The sequence below is a fragment of the Cryptomeria japonica genome, chromosome 1, assembly GCF_030272615.1.
Source record: "Cryptomeria japonica chromosome 1, Sugi_1.0, whole genome shotgun sequence".
Lineage (NCBI taxonomy): Eukaryota > Viridiplantae > Streptophyta > Pinopsida > Cupressales > Cupressaceae > Cryptomeria > Cryptomeria japonica.
Genome location: NC_081405.1, coordinates 683,812,364 through 683,829,899, shown reverse-complemented (window position 1 = coordinate 683,829,899; position 17,536 = coordinate 683,812,364). Strand labels below are relative to the sequence as shown.

Below are 17,536 nucleotides of genomic sequence, written 5' to 3'. Positions count from 1 at the left end.
CCTTTGTGGGGGAATTTCAACTTATAACTTATCTTTCTAACATGGGAAATGAGATACAAAGGGGATACAAAATATAACCTATATGACTAGTGAAAATAAATTTAAAATTATAATGGGATGAGTTCCAACATCTAGAAAATACTTATGTTTAATTGAGTAAGTATAAATGAATGATGGGATTTGGTAAAATATTCATGATGCAAGAAAAACACATCTAAAAAAAAAGGTTTAAATTTTATTCTAGTAATTATTCTCAAAGGAATGATGTGATGAACTACTTTTGAACTTAAGAAAAGAAGCACACTTAGATATGACTTGGATTTTTATCCCTTCTTTATATAAATGTTTGTGTCTATGTTGGTAAACCCACTAGTTACCAATGTATAGGCTAAAGAAGATATGATGTTCCTTATGTACAAATAACACAAAAATAAAAGGGTGCTTTAATAAAACCTTGCATTTTTATAACATTGACTGGCAAGCTACCATCTCCAAATACAACAAAATAAAGTGATAGAAAAAAGTTTTAAAGAAGGTGGAAAAGGTAGGAAGAAGAGCCAAAATGCATAAGAATGTGCAATAAGAAAATTTAATTGTATGATGCGCTTCAAACTGGTGCAAATTAGCATATCCTTTCTACCCCTTTCCTATTCTTTTTGCTTCCTTTTTTCCACTTTAATGTAAAAATACTCTTTTTTACTAGATTATTACTTAGTATAATATTTAATATCACTTAATTTTTATATAAAATTAATTATAAATAAAATTTATTAAGTTGGCATAATTAATTCACTAACTTGTACCATATTTTATCCTCTTTGATAGCAATCTCAAAAATACCTATAGGGTTGTTAAAGGTTTATATTAGAAAGTTTGGGTTTTAAGAGAAGGTTATTAAAGAAATAACATAAAGTCACGAGTCATGGAACTTAGGGATTATTTTTAAGTGACTTTGATAGAACCTATGCTTTTGTCAACATTGTAAGTTTAGCAATAATTGGAGTGGCTTTGGCAACAAAATAAGAAAAACATCCAACAAAGATCTGCTCTTAATGAGGTTGACATAGAAGGAAACTTGGAACTATCTTTTGATTAGATTGATATATTTTGTCTTTAATTTATCAATATGGGTCACACATTTTGAGAGAAAGTAAGAACACATCTTTTCTTTTGGGAAGATACACTTGATAAGAACTAAGTTTGACCCTTTATTTCCAAGCAACTATTAATATTATATAATTATCATTTATGTCATGTAAACATATATTATAAATACAATCTCCTAGCTATGTGAGAACATATGAGCTTTAATAAGAATATTTTGATATTATTTTAATATTATCTACTATTAAATATTATTTTTAATCTTTGTCTAAGAGACTGATATGTGGTTGCTAAGGAACACAAAGAACAATTGCACTAGATCTAAAATGGGTCCACCTAATGACTAAACTAATTTCTCAAGTTTATCTAATTTATTCGTGTAATATTTATGGCTATTGTTGTTGTGTAGTATGCTATATTTTTATTTATGGAAAACCTAGGCATTTATGAATTATTGTCACTCCTTGTTTATGATTGGAATATATTAAAAAAAATAGAATAGTCAAGGTTCTATTTTAATTGTTATCCCTATTTAATTTTTGCTTTGCCAATTATTCAAATCTCCAGTCTTACCTTTCTTCCAACTAGGTTCCATTATATTTAGGTTCATTAGCCTTATACATATGGCTTTTGGGATAGAATTGGCATGTATAGTCACTACTTTACATACCCTTTTGACATTGAATCCTTAGATGTGTAATCCTTTAAAGATGGAGAATAATAATTTTTTTAAGTTAGATTTTGATTAGTCTAAAAGTTAATTTGAAACTTAGTCCAAATTACATTAGGAATTCTACCACCAACTCTACGAAATTATCTACTACTTCACACTTGTAGAAGCTTAGTAAACTAGTTGCATTAAACCCATTAGTTTACTATACAACCTACTAGAAGTGATTTATTACCTCTACCTAAACAAGACATCAATGCCCATTCTTCTAGATGCTTAAAGGAAGACCCTTAACCACATTTGCAATAACATTATTTTCCTTTCTCCAACTTTGTCAAGTAGACTTACCAACCAGCCTACTTGGCTTCAATAAACTTTCTATCAACCACCTTGTCCCAATTGCTTTTGACATCATAGAATAGGGAGGCTTCTCCCTTCCTCCAATGAAAAGGAAGGTTTCTCCCACATCATGGTTTAGTATACAACCAAGTGATTTATTACCTCTACCCAAATGAGACAATAATGTTCATTCATCTAGATGCCTAAAGGAAGCCCCTTCACCACACAAGTGGAACACCATCCTTTTCCTTTCTCCAACTTTGTCAACTAACCAAGCTCATCTACCAAGCAACCTACTAGGCTTCAATGAACTCTCTACCAACCAACTTGCCAGGGCAATTGCTTCCCACATCATAGAATAGGGAGGATTTTCCCTTCCTCCAAAGATTCACCTTTTTCTCGCCCCTTCAAATCACATTGCCCAAAACATGAACAATCACTATTCCACAAGTGTCACCACCTAGCCAAGGGAAAATAGTCAAAAACTATTAGTAGTATGGTTGCCATTGTATCAAATGATCGACCCACTAATGCTCAATACAATCACTAGACTTATAGAATCCATAGGATGCAGTTAAGCCATGTCACAAACCCGAGTGCTACACTACACAACACAAGGAGACCAAGGGCCACACCTTGCAACAATCCCCCCAGTGCAAGCGAGGGGGTTTGAACCTATAACCTAGGCTATGATGTACCACTTGTTAGAAGTATGGTTGCCGTTGCACTAATAGATAAACCTATTAATGCTTGATGAAACCGCTAGACTTATAGAACCCATATGAGGTGATTAAGACACGTCACAAACCTGAGTGCTACATTGCACATCACAAAGAGACCAAGGGCACACACCTTACAACAAAAACAACTATAGAAAATGATATTGCTAGAAAATAAAACTATTTCCTAGGAAAAGGAAATGCATACATTGGGTGGAGGAATATTTATGTTTATTAAGTAAGGAGGACATGTGCTTTGGCAAAAGGAATAAGATGTTATCAATGTAGGAAAATAGTTGTTAAGAATGATGCATAATCACCCTAGTAAAGGGAAATTAGTTGGTGCCCACATAAATTCTTTCTTTAACTTGTTTTACTACTTTAGTCTCTTCTATTCCCATTAGTAGGCACTCATGTGGCATATTTTACTTTGTATAATTGTCACCTGTGTTGCTACTAGGATTATGAAAATAACTCAAATGCCAGATTAGTTTAGCTAATTTGCAACATTGTTGCAAGCATAAATATCACCTCAAGTATAGTGATTCATGTCATCGAACGTTCGAATGAATTAAATTAGAAAAAGGATACAATTGAAATCGGTTAACTTGCATTTGGAGAGAAACATGTCACTCACTATTTTGTTTTGGGTGAACTTGTAGTTTCATTGAAATAATTTTGGCTTTATCATAAGTGAACTTGCAACACCACTAAACACTTATAGCATTACTACAAGTGAACTTGTAGCATTTCCACAAGCATCCTTGCAAATTATTGCATGTATCCTTGCAACTAAAACCCATTGGTCAATCCTTAAACAATCCATTTTTTGGGTCATTAGAACTTTTAAGTTTCACAAATATTTTATAACAAACAAGATTATTTTAATATGTTATAAATATTACATTTTTATTATTTATTTAATAATTAATTTTATAAATTTTCTCTTTATTTTTTAATTTGGATCTTTACTTTGAAGTACTTAAGCTTTTAATATCAAACTTAATTAAATTGTATATTTGCAAAGGAAAATAAGCCTCCCCTAAGGTTAATCTAGGCTAACTCAAGAAGATGCAAACATATAAGCATCATTAACTTGGGCTAATCAAATGACAATTGAGATTTGATAATTTTGATAAATGATGGTAGTATTTAGCTCTATAACTAAAGAAGAAACATTAGAAATGAATGAATGCTCTAAGAACTAGAATGCCTCAAGATTTGTAACAAAAAATCTAAGTTTGATATTAGCCTTTGGATCAGAATATTCATTTTCCTTTGTGCGGCATTGACTTTAGGGTTTGAGGTAGACTTTGTGGCCATGGATCTATCTTTCACATACAAACTTGCTTTGACAATATATATGACACTTCCCTTTCTCCCTCTCTTGATTTGTCTTAGATTCTTTTACATCCTTTTGATCTTTGAGTGTTAGTAATATTTATAAATTTGGAAAGGATATAATTATGTCACAAGGGGGCATGTTCTCTTAGGTCAACCAACATAAATATGTGTGTAAAATTTAAAATAACACACCTCAGACATGTATATGAGATTAGAATGATTGTGCAATTTTGGATTCTTTTTAGTACACTAGTTGAAATACTATGGTGTGAGTGATTCCTCGCTTCTTCCATTAGTTTCTTCTATTGTAAAATGAATGCATTGAATGCCTTCAAATACAAGGACAAAGCAACACATTGCACACATTTGCGATTAGTAGGCCCTAGGCAACAAGTGCATAAATAGGAGTTGGCTAAATTTTGATTTTTTATTTTGAATTTGAAAGGATCAAATTTGCCACTATAGAGTCAACCCTATACCCATGGAAATAACCTTGGACATAAGACATGACCAAGTCAATGTGAAAATAAAATACATAGAAGAATGTGCATTTATGGATGTCATAAATATACAAATAAAACAAATATATATATAATACATGAACATAAAGATGATGCAATAAAACAATAAATCTGATTAAGAAACTTATTAAATAACAAAAATAAAATCTTATTATTATAAACTAAAATTAGATCGAGTTTGAATCCATCATAAAATATAATGAAACATTTAAAAAACAAAAATCACAAATACAAAGACTTTTAGATGAGTTCAACCCACAAACCATGTCTTACAAGTTAGGTAGATTATCTCACACCTATTATTGAAGAATGATAACCTAAAATGTTTACTTAAATCGTTTCAAAATTTTCTCTAATTTGTTTTTTTCTTATTTGGAATATTCTGTCTTTTTCTCATTTGTGACAGGTTTAATCAAATATTAAAAAAAGACTTGCGGTCACTCTAAATATCACACATTTTTTTCTACTTTTTACGTGCCGGGCACCAACTTTTACTGAACAAAAGAAACCCTAACCCCGAGCTGGAATTAAAGTTAACACTAGGGGTGGGGTTAGGTGAAGTTGACGGAAAAAGTGAAAGTTTGCCGTCGCCGATTTATACCGCCGGCGGCAGCACGGATTCCTACACTGACGATGTGAAGCGACAAAATCGATTCTTTATCGAATGATAGGGAGATCAGAGTCTCTGATAAGGCAGACAGCTTATAAAATGATAAGGACAGTGACGGGATAACACCGGCCAGTTGTTCGGAGATGTTTTGTTTTCATTCCTGATATAATCTTCTTCCTCCGTTCCTTCTCTTTTCAGCGTCCTGGGAAATCCAAGGTTGCGGGTTCGAACCACGTCCGCGCCAGGTTTTGGACAAATATCCTTGCGCTGCAGTGAATCTAAAGTTTCACGACCGACCGACGCACAGTGCTGCTGAGGATTCGTACGCGAGAAAGAGTTGCAGCGCCGACGCCGACCGAGGAGGTAGGCCGGAAAGGGGGGGGGCGGATTACGATAGAAATTTTGGAGCAATGTTTTGAAGATTTTGCTTTCAGACCTACAGTTTACAGGTACGGAGAATCTGTAGTCGAACAAGCTGAGTATTGTCTGATTTGGTTTCGTATATGGTGTTGTTTTAAAGTTTGTTGTATTTCTTTGCGAAAGTTTGGAAATTTTCGACGAAAAACTGCTGGAAATTAGAAGCTAGAGGAAAATATTGTGTGCAAGGAGTTACATATTGTCTGATTTGGTTTCGTACAGCGTGTTATTAGACAGTTTAGAGTTTTGGCTTTGAAGTTTTGGAATTTTAGATGAAAAGAGGCTTAAAAATTCGTGTGTACGGTTAATAATGTTCAGAATGGGCTAAAAGAGTTTCTGATTTAGTTTCCTTCAGCGTGTTTTTTTAAGTCAAAGGATTTGCTTTACAAGGTCTGCAATTTTCGACGAAAAACTGTTAAAAGCTCGGAGGCGCAGTAAATATTGCGAAAAAAAGTTAAATAGCGTATGATTTGGTTCCTTAAAACGCTTTATTCATAGTCTCAAAGTTCTTACAATAAATTTTTTCAAACGTGATTTTTTTGTGCATCTTTGTCGTGTTTTGAGGTTTTGAATGCGTGAATAACTCAAAGTTTTGGAGTTGAAAAGTTTAAACCCTAGGGATGAGTTTTTGGCTTCTTGTCTTAGCGTTGAGGCTTTGTATTGTTTTCTTTTTGGTGTGTTTTTGTTAGGGTCTTGCTTCGGCCGTTCCTGTATCAGAGCTTTTGGAGCGTTGATTAAGTGGTTGTGGCCGTTTGATCGATCTTTGTGGCTCTAGATCTGTTAGTTCAAGGTGTTTTGGGCTAGCGGCCCCTTTTTCTGTGAGGAGCTTTGTAAGACTGAGGCCAAATGTAAGTTTTGGGCAAGTTTAAGGGGTTTCATACTTTTCCGATAACGTGCTTGCAGCATTTTTAAAGGGAAAAGGAAAATAAAGTTTCTCGTAGACTATGAAAAGAGAATTGTCAAACTCTTTGTCGGAGGAGTAAAAGTTATTTAAGGTCTTGTTCGGGGACAAAATATTGAGGCAGCAATGACTTCGCTCAGCAGAGAGCTCGTTTTTCTTATTCTGCAGTTTCTGGATGAGGAGAAATTCAAGGAAAGTGTTCACAAGTGAGTAGATTTTTTTTAATTCTTTCATTTTGGTTAAAGTTCTTCTGCATAAACTGTGTGCGTATGTTTCTCCACTCTTACCTTTTTTTAAAAGAAAGTAAAAAGATCATAGAACGCAGTTGATTCCAGACATATAAATGGAAAATGTTTACGTGTAGAAGTTTAGAGTTTTTTCGTATTTTATTGAATGCTGTTAGTTTTCTGATCTTTTGTATGAATTTCTGCATAGGTTGGAGCAGGAGTCGGGATTTTTCTTCAACATGAAGTATTTTGAGGACCAGGTCCTGAGCGGGGAGTGGGATGAGGTTGAGAGATACCTCTCTGGTTTCACCAAAGTTGATGACAATCGGTATTCGATGAAGATATTTTTTGAAATCAGGAAGCAGAAATATTTAGAAGCATTGGATAAGTAAGTTCTCTGCCTCTTAGTTATTATATACTGAAATGATTTTTTCCTATTAATATCCATTGGAGACCTTGTAGGATTTATGGGATGACAAAAGCACATACAATTTGAGCTAATTCCGTGTAGTGTACTTCCTTTTTGGGAGAATTCGAAAGGCTCTGATACCTTGTATATGTATTGATAGTCAAAAACAGGAATTATTTTGTCCGAGTTACTAGATTATTTTGGGTTGAGCTTATTGGTTCTTTTCCATCAGAAAAGAAATTCAGTTTTGTGAAGTATAGTTGATAAATGAACCGAATGTGGAATGATGAGCTAGAGGTGAATCCTAATAATACTGGGATAATTAATTAGATAAGTACAATGGTTTGACAATTTACAAGTGCAAGGTATATATATATACCTAGACACATTTGGTTATGCTGAGAATGAATATTACCTAGCATATGTTTTTCTTACCCAGAACATATAATGGTGCAAAGCAAACAGCAGGTATTCTGTACCCAATTAATGTGGCAAATAAGAGAGCAAATGTGCAGCAGGCAACTCCTGCCAGATGATATTCATCCTTGTCCAACTGTTTGTATGCTAGCTTAAATTGATACGATTTTGAAGAAAAATTCCGGTTGAAGGTGTGCAACTCTTAAGATAATATATTATTGAAGACATTTTTTTGTGGTTTGGATTATTCAAAATCTGAAATTGTTATACACACTCACTGGGAAATTTGGTTACAGGAACAGTATCCAGTTCCATAACCAAACTCATCTCTCCTGATGGCAGCATATATATAATATGGTCATAGGTTTATTCATGTATCACCGTACCTTGATTTGAAATGGTGTGTCTGTCCGTGTATGCCTACTAGCTATATTTCTAGATGTCCTTCTGACTGTTATAAAGAAGAGTTTGTGTTAGAGACAATATTCAATACAAAACTAGCCTAGGTCATAATTCCATTAGTGATGGTCACTAATGAATTGAAGTATGAGCGGGTAGTGAGTGCAACAGCTGTGTTCTTTAGACCTGAAATATATGTCAAAGAGAGTCATTTTTTATATTTTTCATATTCTTGTGATTTCAGGTCAGACAGAGCCAGGGCAGTAGAAATATTAGTAAAAGACTTGAAAGTATTTTCTTCATTCAACGAGGAACTGTACAAGGAGATTACACAACTCCTCACCTTAGATAACTTCAGGTACTTAGTTTTTCAAACATACTTTGGTGTAAAATAATCCTGTGTTAAAGGATTTCTTTTATTGTCATATTTGCTGACATTGTCTTCTTGACACCGAGCAGAGAAAATGAACAGCTTTCGAAGTATGGGGAGACCAAATCAGCTAGAAACATTATGTTATTAGAACTCAAAAAACTTATAGAAGCTAATCCCCTGTTTCGAGAGAAGTTGCAATTTCCTGGGCTTAAAGCATCTCGATTGCGGACACTTATCAATCAAAGGTATGTCTTAAAATTTAGTGTGTTAGCTTTTCACTGTTGTTCAGTTTGGCAATACTAGCATACAGAAAATTTGTCTTTTTCTTTTTAACATGTCATGTTACTCTGATATGAGGAATACACTTTCACAGTTGCACATTATTAACCTTCATTTAATCTGTGAATCTTTCTATTTGAATCCAGACTTTGGCTCTCCAGGTATTTTACAGTAGTTGTAACTTACATGGGTTGTTTTACTTGTTCAATTTTTGCAGTTTGAATTGGCAGCATCAGCTCTGCAAAAACCCAAGGCCTAATCCTGACATAAAAACCCTTTTTGTTGATCATAATTGTGGACAACAAAATGGAGCACGTCCCCCACCGCCTGCAAACAATTTTATGGGAGCATTTGCTAAAGCAACACCATTTCCCCCACCAGTAACTAGTCATACTGTAATTGAATCTGGACCTATTTTTATTTTACTTTTGAAAATGACATTTCATTAACTTCTAATTTGCTGTTTGTGTTCTGAATTCAATCTGATATCCTCTTGTGTGTTGCTAACCAGCCATTCCAGCCAACGCCTAGCAATCCTTCTAATTCCCTTACAGGTTGGATGGCTAATCCTGCCCCTGTGGTCCATCCTGGTCTGTCGGCAGGACCTGTGGGACTTAGTACTGGAACAAATGCAGGTAAATTGTTTCTACTATACTATGATTGGTTCAATATCATGTAACTTTGCTGAAATTTGACCTAACTTCTCAATTATGGTTGTAAACTTGTCATTATAAAAAAATGGATATTTTGTATGTGTATGGTCTGTGTACTCTATTGTACTTCATTTGCTCTTCTTTGTTGCCAGTACTTAATAATGTTTTTTGCCAAATTTTCTTCTTTAGCTGCTCTTGTTAAGCGTCCAAGGACCCCTCCAGTAAATACTCCAACAGTTGATTATCAATCTGGGGATTCTGAGCATCTCTTGAAACGAGCAAGGCCAAGTGCCCAGCCAGGCGAGGAGGTATTTTAAAAACCTTATCTCACTCTTTAATTAGTAAGCCATGTCTTTTGGCTGATTTGTGTGGAGAAGAGCTACATTTTTAAATATATAGTACAGGGTTTTGCATTTGAAATAAATAAAAAATGTTACTTTTCCACATATTGTTTCTGACATGCATACACATTAACTTGTTGCAGGTTAGTTATCATGGGACAAATCATCTTCAATGCATGTACTCACAAGATGATCTCCCTACGAATGTAGCTTCAACTTTAAGCCAGGGATCTTGCATAATGAGCATGGATTTTCACCCTGTGCACCAAGCTATACTCCTAGGTATGGCAATATATTCGTCTTGAAAGAACTTATGTAAACTTATGCCATGCAGTTGTGCATTATGGATTGCCATGCAGAACCAGAAATCTTTTATGTGCAGCATTTCTGAGGCTGATAATAATGTTATTGACTATATGTTGTATATGGTTAGGAAATTAGTTGCTGCTTTTTCCTTTGAGATGCTTGTATTTTCCATTATAGGCAATCTTGCCTACACCATGGGATTTGTCAAGTCCTAACCTATTTGGTCTCTGATTTATTGTTTTTAATAAGTGATTTGATATTTGATTTATTTTAAATTTCTTTTCAAAATCTCTATTATTCGATCCCACTGTCACTAGAAGTATGCATTTTTTGTGACTAATCTTTACCATTTCTGTATTGCCAGTCTCCCTTAGTATACAATTTTTAACTGGTTTTAATATTATATCCAATTGAAGACTAGAATAGCATTTCCTAATCTTGCTTTCAGACTCGAGTGTTGTGTCACCTAGTATTGTTTTGTCTCCCTTAGTATACAATTTTTAACTGGTTTTAATATTATATCCAATTTAAGACTAGAATAGCATTTCCTAATCTTGCTTTCAGACACGAGTGTTGTGTCACCTAGTATTGTTTTCTTGTGAGTGTTGCAGTGGGTACAAATGTGGGTGACATAAGTATATGGGAACTGGGTTCACGGGAAAGATTGGCTTCCCGAAATTTCAAGGTTTGGGAACTTGAACGTTGTAGTGTTACAATGCAGGTACTGTTGTCACTTTTTTCAGTCCTTGGTTTAAACATTTTATGATACGCTCTTTCCTGTATTCACTATTCAATTTATATGCACTTAGCTAAGTGAATGTCTTTATTGGTGATGCAGGCAGCAATTGTCAAGGATCCTCCTGTATCTGTTAACCGTGTTATATGGAGCCCAGATGGCACTTTATTTGGTAGGTGTTTACAAAGTAGCTAGTTTGAACATACATGGAGATAATCTTTTCACTAAATAAATATTGTTCTAGCTTACACGGCTTCTGACTGCTGTTATATGTCAAAGTGGTTAGCTTGAACATACATGGAGAGAATGTTTTTGCTAAATAAACATTATTCTAGCATACATAGCTTCTGATTGCTTTTGTATCAACAGGGGTTGCATATTCAAAGCACATAGTGCATATATATACCTACCATGGTGGCAGTGATCTGCGACATCACTTAGAGGTATTTGACCAATTTGCTTTACGTTTTTATTTGGATGCCAATGTAGAATTGAAGCATAACAAGCGCTAGTTTTTCTCAAATATATTAGTTTAAATAGGTACATATTTCTATTTTAATTTTCTGCAACTAGTTCTTTCCTGCATTACTGAAATGCATTTTTAAGCTAAGCCATCTTGATCACATTTACTAGGAACGTATGGTTTCAATAAGATATGGATGTACTACAATAAGTAATATGAATTTTTTTTTGGAGGGAAATTAGTACACATGCACATGCACACAAGCACATACGCATGCTCACTTAATTTTGGAGCTTGCATAAATAATACAAAAGATAAATAATACAAAAGCATCTATTTCCAAGTGCAAATGGAATTGCAAGATTTTGTTAATTAGGGTTCTGTGACATGAAGTAAAAGTTCACAGGGGGCATATCTACAGTGCACATATTCTCTTTTTCTCATTTGTTGGTATTTATGGTTAAATGGTTAAATAAATTTGGAGGTTACTAAATCCATGAATGATTTGGAAATAGTAGTTTATATTGTACAATGTACATAGTTATTTATACTGTTAAATGGGAACACCTTATGTAGACAATTGTTGCAGATTGTTTTTTGCTGATAGCAGGATAGCTTTTATTTGAACTGAGACGGAAGTTTTTACACAGACGAGTATCAACTTCCACTAGTCATTTTCAATTAATATTGATTGTCTTGTTCTTAGCATTCTGCATTTCTATTTAACCTTTAACTTTTTAAGTGACATCAAACTTATTTACTCAGTCAAATGCAAAGTGGGATCATATCTGCATTACCTGAACCATAACACAAGTTTTACTCACATATGGTCCAAATGACCAAATTCATATCTATACTTGTCACATTGCTTGAGCTCTAAGGTGGTTTTGATATGAGTTTCATGCGGTGCATTAAATTAGTAATTAGTTGAGCTTCTCTCTTGTTTGTTGCCCATGAGATCAAATGCATACCTGCCATGTCATTGGAGCTCTAGGGTGGTGTGGTTTTGACAATAGAATCTTCAGTTGAGTCTATTAAATAAGTAAAGAATATAGCTTCTCTATTGGTTGTTGTTCATGAGATCTGTTTGTTATACAAGTCCATTTTAATTCTTCATATTCATTGCAATAAGTTTTTGCTATGAACAGATTGATGCACATGTTGGAGGTGTCAATGACCTTTCTTTTGCACACCCTAACAAACAACTATGCATTATTACATGTGGAGACGACAAAACAATCAAGGTCTGAGAAAAGTACCTGTTACTCTGAAACGATTTCTCTGAAAATGATTTTTTATATTTTGTTGGGAATTAATTAATTTGAGTTTTTTGTTTACTAATATGTCATTTTTACATGCAGGTTTGGGATGCAATCTCTGGCCGTAAGTTATATACTTTTGAGGGTCATGAAGCACCAGTGTATTCAGTATGCCCTCATCATAAAGAAAGTATTCAGGTCAGACATCCTATATTTTGATACAGATGGATTGGGTATGCATGGAGGAAAGTGAAATGATAATTTTCCCTTCAATAATTCAGCATCCCCTGAACTGAAAAGTAGAACTAATTTGTTTGGTGCTTTTATATCAGTTTATTTTTTCAACGGCCCTTGATGGGAAAATAAAAGCATGGTTATATGACAATATGGGCTCAAGGGTCGATTATGATGCACCTGGACAATGGTGCACCACAATGGCCTACAGTGCTGATGGATCAAGGTCTGATTGGTTAAAGCACTTTCATCTTTTTTTCTCTGTTTCGGTTTGGCCATTTGCTTATAACCTCTTTTCTTTCCGCAGGCTCTTTTCTTGTGGGACAAGCAAAGAGGGAGATTCATATCTTGTTGAATGGAATGAAAGTGAAGGAGCAATTAAGCGAACTTATAAAGGATTCCACAAGCGCTCATTGGGTGTTGTACAATTTGACACCACTAGAAACCGCTTCTTGGCTGCTGGAGATGAATATATGATTAAGTTTTGGGACATGGACAACACAAACCTATTGACTACAATTGATGCTGACGGCGGTTTGCTGGTATGGTTAAAGAAGCAGTTTTTACATTTGCAGCATATACAGTTACTAGACCACACTTTATCTATTTTTCCTTTAGCAGTAGATCTATCAGTGCATGAATTTTGATAAGAAGACACTCTTGGCCAAATATTTTGTTTCGGATCTTTCTGTAGGCTAGTCCACGCCTTCGTTTCAATAAGGATGGATCCTTGCTGGCTGTTTCAACCAATGACAATGGCATTAAAATCCTAGCAAATGCTGATGGGTTGAGATTGTTGCGCACATTTGAGAACCGCTCGCTTGATGTTGCTAGGATGCCTCCTGAACCTCTTGCAAAGGTATCTATTTTTGTGTGCAACTGTTTGCAAATTATTATTTACAGCTCATAACAACATTAATAAGGAGATATTCTGCAGGTGGCTTCGGGAAATGCACTTGCTATTGTTGGTGCAAATCCAGTATCAACAGCACTAGGAAGTGAAAGAGGGGGCCCTTCTGTTTCGATGTCTGGACTGGTACATTTTGATGATTAGCATTATTGAGCCTATTATTTTCTTATTTGATTAGGGCAAATAATATTGGACATCATAGATATTTTTGATAATACCTTCAAGTATCTTAATGGGCCAAATGCATCATAGAACAGATAAGATGATTCCCATTTTTAATAAACATTTTGGAAATGATATACATGTATTGATTATATATTATATCCTAGAATGGAGACACCAGAAGTGTCGGGGAGGTGAAAGTCAGAGTGATTGAAGAAGCAGTAGAAAAGAGTAAAAGCTGGAAATTGACTGAAATATCTGAACCTGGCCAGTGCCGATGTCAAAAACTTCCTGATAACTTACCAACAAGCAAGGTATACATTTCTTCCCAAGTTTGAAATTCATGATTTAGAAGTATTTTGTACAGATTTTACAACATCATCATTCACAGTGGGAACTACTATACTGAGATCTGTCAGCATAGGCAATCAGCACATGTTTTCTGCATAAGCAATTACTATTTTCTTAAACATTCATTTGTTAACAAACAAATTCCAATTATTATCTTTCTTGAATGGTGCATTAATTGTGTTATCTATTTCACTCCTCCATATGATTGCAGGTTTCAAGGTTAATATATACTAATTCAGGAGTTGCAATTCTTGCTCTGGCTTCCAATGCGGTTCATAAGCTTTGGAAATGGCAGCGCAATGAACGTAACTCTAGTGGCAAGGTGATCCTGCTGTTGGGAGGTTTTTGTGAATTTCATACCATTGTTCAGTTTTGCGAAAGACAACTAGAAGTACCTTGCATCTTTAATGCCTTCTTAATGTGCTTGTTGATTGTTTTGATTGATAGGCAACTGCCAGTGTCCCTCCTCAGTTATGGCAACCTGCTAGTGGTATACTTATGACCAATGACATAAATGATACAAACCCAGAAGATGCCGTGCCTTGCTTTGCATTATCAAAGAATGATTCTTATGTTATGTCAGCCTCAGGTGGAAAGGTTTCTCTTTTCAATATGATGACGTTCAAGGTAATGATTTATAATTAACATGACAAGTTTTCTAACATCCTTGAGGATTGTATGGCTCTGTAATATGCCTACACTGATCTGTTTTTCCACCACAGACAATGACGACATTCATGGCACCACCTCCAGCAGCAACATTCCTTGCTTTCCATCCTCAAGACAATAACATAATTGCCATTGGAATGGAAGACTCAACGATTCAAATCTATAATGTTAGAGTGGATGAGGTCCTTCCTCAGCTACCGATAAACTTCATATGGTCTTCATTGTTTTGGAGCTAGTATTATTCAAAAACATATTTTTAATTGAATGTGCATTGGAATTCAGGTAAAAACCAAGCTCAAGGGACACCAAAAAAGAATAACAGGACTTGCTTTCTCACACGTATTGAATGTGCTTGTGTCATCAGGAGCAGATGCACAGGTAATTCAGTAATTGTGATATCGATATGATTATTTTGAGCTGCTTGTTGTGATACAAATATGAAACCTAGATTCAAGCCAGTGAAATAACTCTTGGAATGTGGATTTGCAGCTTTGTGTATGGGGAATAGATACCTGGGAAAAGCACAAAAGTAAGTTATTACAGCTTCCAGTGGGTAGATCACCCTCACTTCAAGCAGGGACTCGAGTACAGTTTCACCAGGATCAAATACATTTCTTGGCCGTACACGAAACTCAGCTTGCCATCTACGAAGCATCAAAACTTGAACGCATCAAACAGGTAAGCATTATTCCTTTTTATATTCTATTCCTGTTATGCCAGATTATCTTTTTGTTTTTATCAGTTTCAGTTTAGAATTGCCTAACTAGTTTGTGTGTTGGTTGATGGCAGTGGGTTCCCCATGATTCCCTCTCCACCCCAATATCAAATGCTACATATTCCTGTGATAGCCACCTAATATATGCAAGCTTCTGTGATGGTGCCATTGGAGTTTTCCAAGCTGAAACACTTAAACTAAGATGTCGAATTTCTGCCTCAGCTTATCTTCCTTCCAATTCCATGTGAGTTGAGTTAAAATCATAGAAGTTGTGCTTCAATGCTGACCGTAATATAAGAACATATTATGCATGATTGCTCATTGTGGAAAACAAAAAATGCAACATATCAATTGAGCTCTAAACTTGAAATTGCATGTGACAAAAACTGGCCGGTTATAGTAAAAAGAACATAGCCATTAGTCTTTCTTGGTGTCTTTACATTTTAGCAAGTCTAGAGCAAGTATGTGTGAATAAAGAGTAAGGGAGTTGGATAAGCTTTCCGAAAACCATGGTTTGGTATTTTGGGAGGGATCCATATCCAGAAGTTCTTTGTAATTAGTTAAATCTTATTCATATGGAAAGTGGAAATGGTAAGGATTAGCCTTTTTCGCTGAGTTTTGTCTAACATTCTTTGTCTGATTTGTAATTATATATGCAGCTCTACTGTATACCCCCTTGTTGTTGCAGCGCATCCTTCCGAGCCAAACCAATTTTCTCTTGGGTTGACGGATGGTAGTGTAATTGTTATGGAGCCCCCAGAATCAGAAGGAAAGTGGGGCACTGGGCCACCTATTGAAAATGGGTCAGTGAGTAGCATTCCTCTTGTTGTACCAAAAGCCGGAACACCAGGTCCAGAGCAAGGCCCTAGGTGAGTGATGTTATTTGTTACAATGACTTAAACGTTGCAACTGTGCATTCTTAAATATTACAGGGAGGTGATCACATATTAAAGGCGAGATCCTCCATTTCAAGTTGACCGTTTTCAACTACTGCTTTTGAATTTGTACATTCATCAGAAGCTGTGCAGACTTCCATGAACTAGAAGCTTCCTAAATTCCCCTCTTCACTTGAAAATGTATTCTTGTTATAGATGGGCTAAGGAAGGAGTAGAAAGAGCCTTTTGTTTTTTATGATGGCCCGAGTCCTTTCAAACTCTAAGTTGCATTCATTCTTTCCACGGGATCCTTAACCTGCTTGATCCTTTTATACAAGGGAAGAATCTATATGTCGTTTATGCCATATATTCTCTCAAGGCTTTGTACTGTTTAATTATTTAGTGTAAGAATAGATTTTGGATGCTACCCAAATTAGTCAATAATTGTACTTGGAAATTAGGTTCAATGAGCTGTTTCATGAAAAGAAGCATTGTATTTGTTTCCCAAGAAGACTGGAATTAGTCCTGTCAGTAACTTGTGCATACAAAGTGTTACAGATTTTCTTGTTTACATGGATATTTTGTACATTGTATTTTGAGTTTGAAGCATCAAGATTTACCAGCCTTTCTTATGTTTACATTCATATCAGTATACATGTTCATATTTGAATCTCATTGTTAATTTTTTGCCAATATTTATAAATTTGAAGAAGCTTGTAATTAATCATTGATCGCTGCAGGTTTTGAGATTTTGGATTCAAAGAACTAATTTTGTGATTTCCTGCTTAAATGTGAAAAAATGAGGAAAGGATATGAATTAGTTCAGTATCGAATTTCGATGAATTTGTATTAATCCCCTTGCATCTCTTTCATCATTTTGCAAATTTAGATTTCTTTCACTAGCATTAAATCTTAATGCTTCAAGCATGGATTTCCTAGTCGTTGGACCTCTTATCATTCATTGGATTATTTCATTATGTCAAAAAATGTTCTAGCCCAATTTTTTTTTACCAATTGTTTAGAACTTTCTTTGATTGGAAATTATATTTTTGCACTTGCACCATCAAGGTGAGAAAAAATAGTGAAGATTTTACGTCAAGATTTAATACCATTAAGGTGAGAAAAATTAGTAA

The 17,536-nt window shown here is 34.9% G+C and overlaps 1 protein-coding gene across 2 annotated transcripts; it reads left to right on the top strand.

Moving 5' to 3' along the window:
* Positions 1-5,464: 5,464 nt before the first annotated feature.
* Positions 5,465-17,041, top strand: LOC131048856 (protein TPR3). 2 transcript variants are annotated; one of them, XM_057982934.2, is made up of 26 exons: positions 5,466-5,756; positions 6,414-6,831; positions 7,061-7,240; positions 8,322-8,435; positions 8,537-8,695; positions 8,947-9,124; positions 9,241-9,364; positions 9,572-9,690; positions 9,867-10,005; positions 10,641-10,750; positions 10,868-10,937; positions 11,135-11,208; positions 12,377-12,472; positions 12,590-12,685; positions 12,820-12,947; positions 13,029-13,263; positions 13,416-13,580; positions 13,659-13,757; positions 13,961-14,107; positions 14,356-14,466; positions 14,592-14,771; positions 14,867-14,995; positions 15,096-15,191; positions 15,303-15,491; positions 15,603-15,772; positions 16,188-17,041. In XM_057982934.2, the coding sequence occupies exons 2-26, from the start codon at positions 6,752-6,754 to the stop codon at positions 16,399-16,401; spliced, it is 3,402 nt and encodes a 1,133-aa protein (XP_057838917.2). In that variant the 5' UTR covers positions 5,466-5,756; positions 6,414-6,751; the 3' UTR covers positions 16,402-17,041. The 2 variants fall into 2 exon arrangements, with proteins under 2 accessions (XP_057838916.2, XP_057838917.2); XM_057982933.2 differs by having other exon boundaries at positions 5,465-5,756; positions 12,820-13,263.
* The last annotated feature ends 495 nt before the right edge of the window (positions 17,042-17,536 follow it).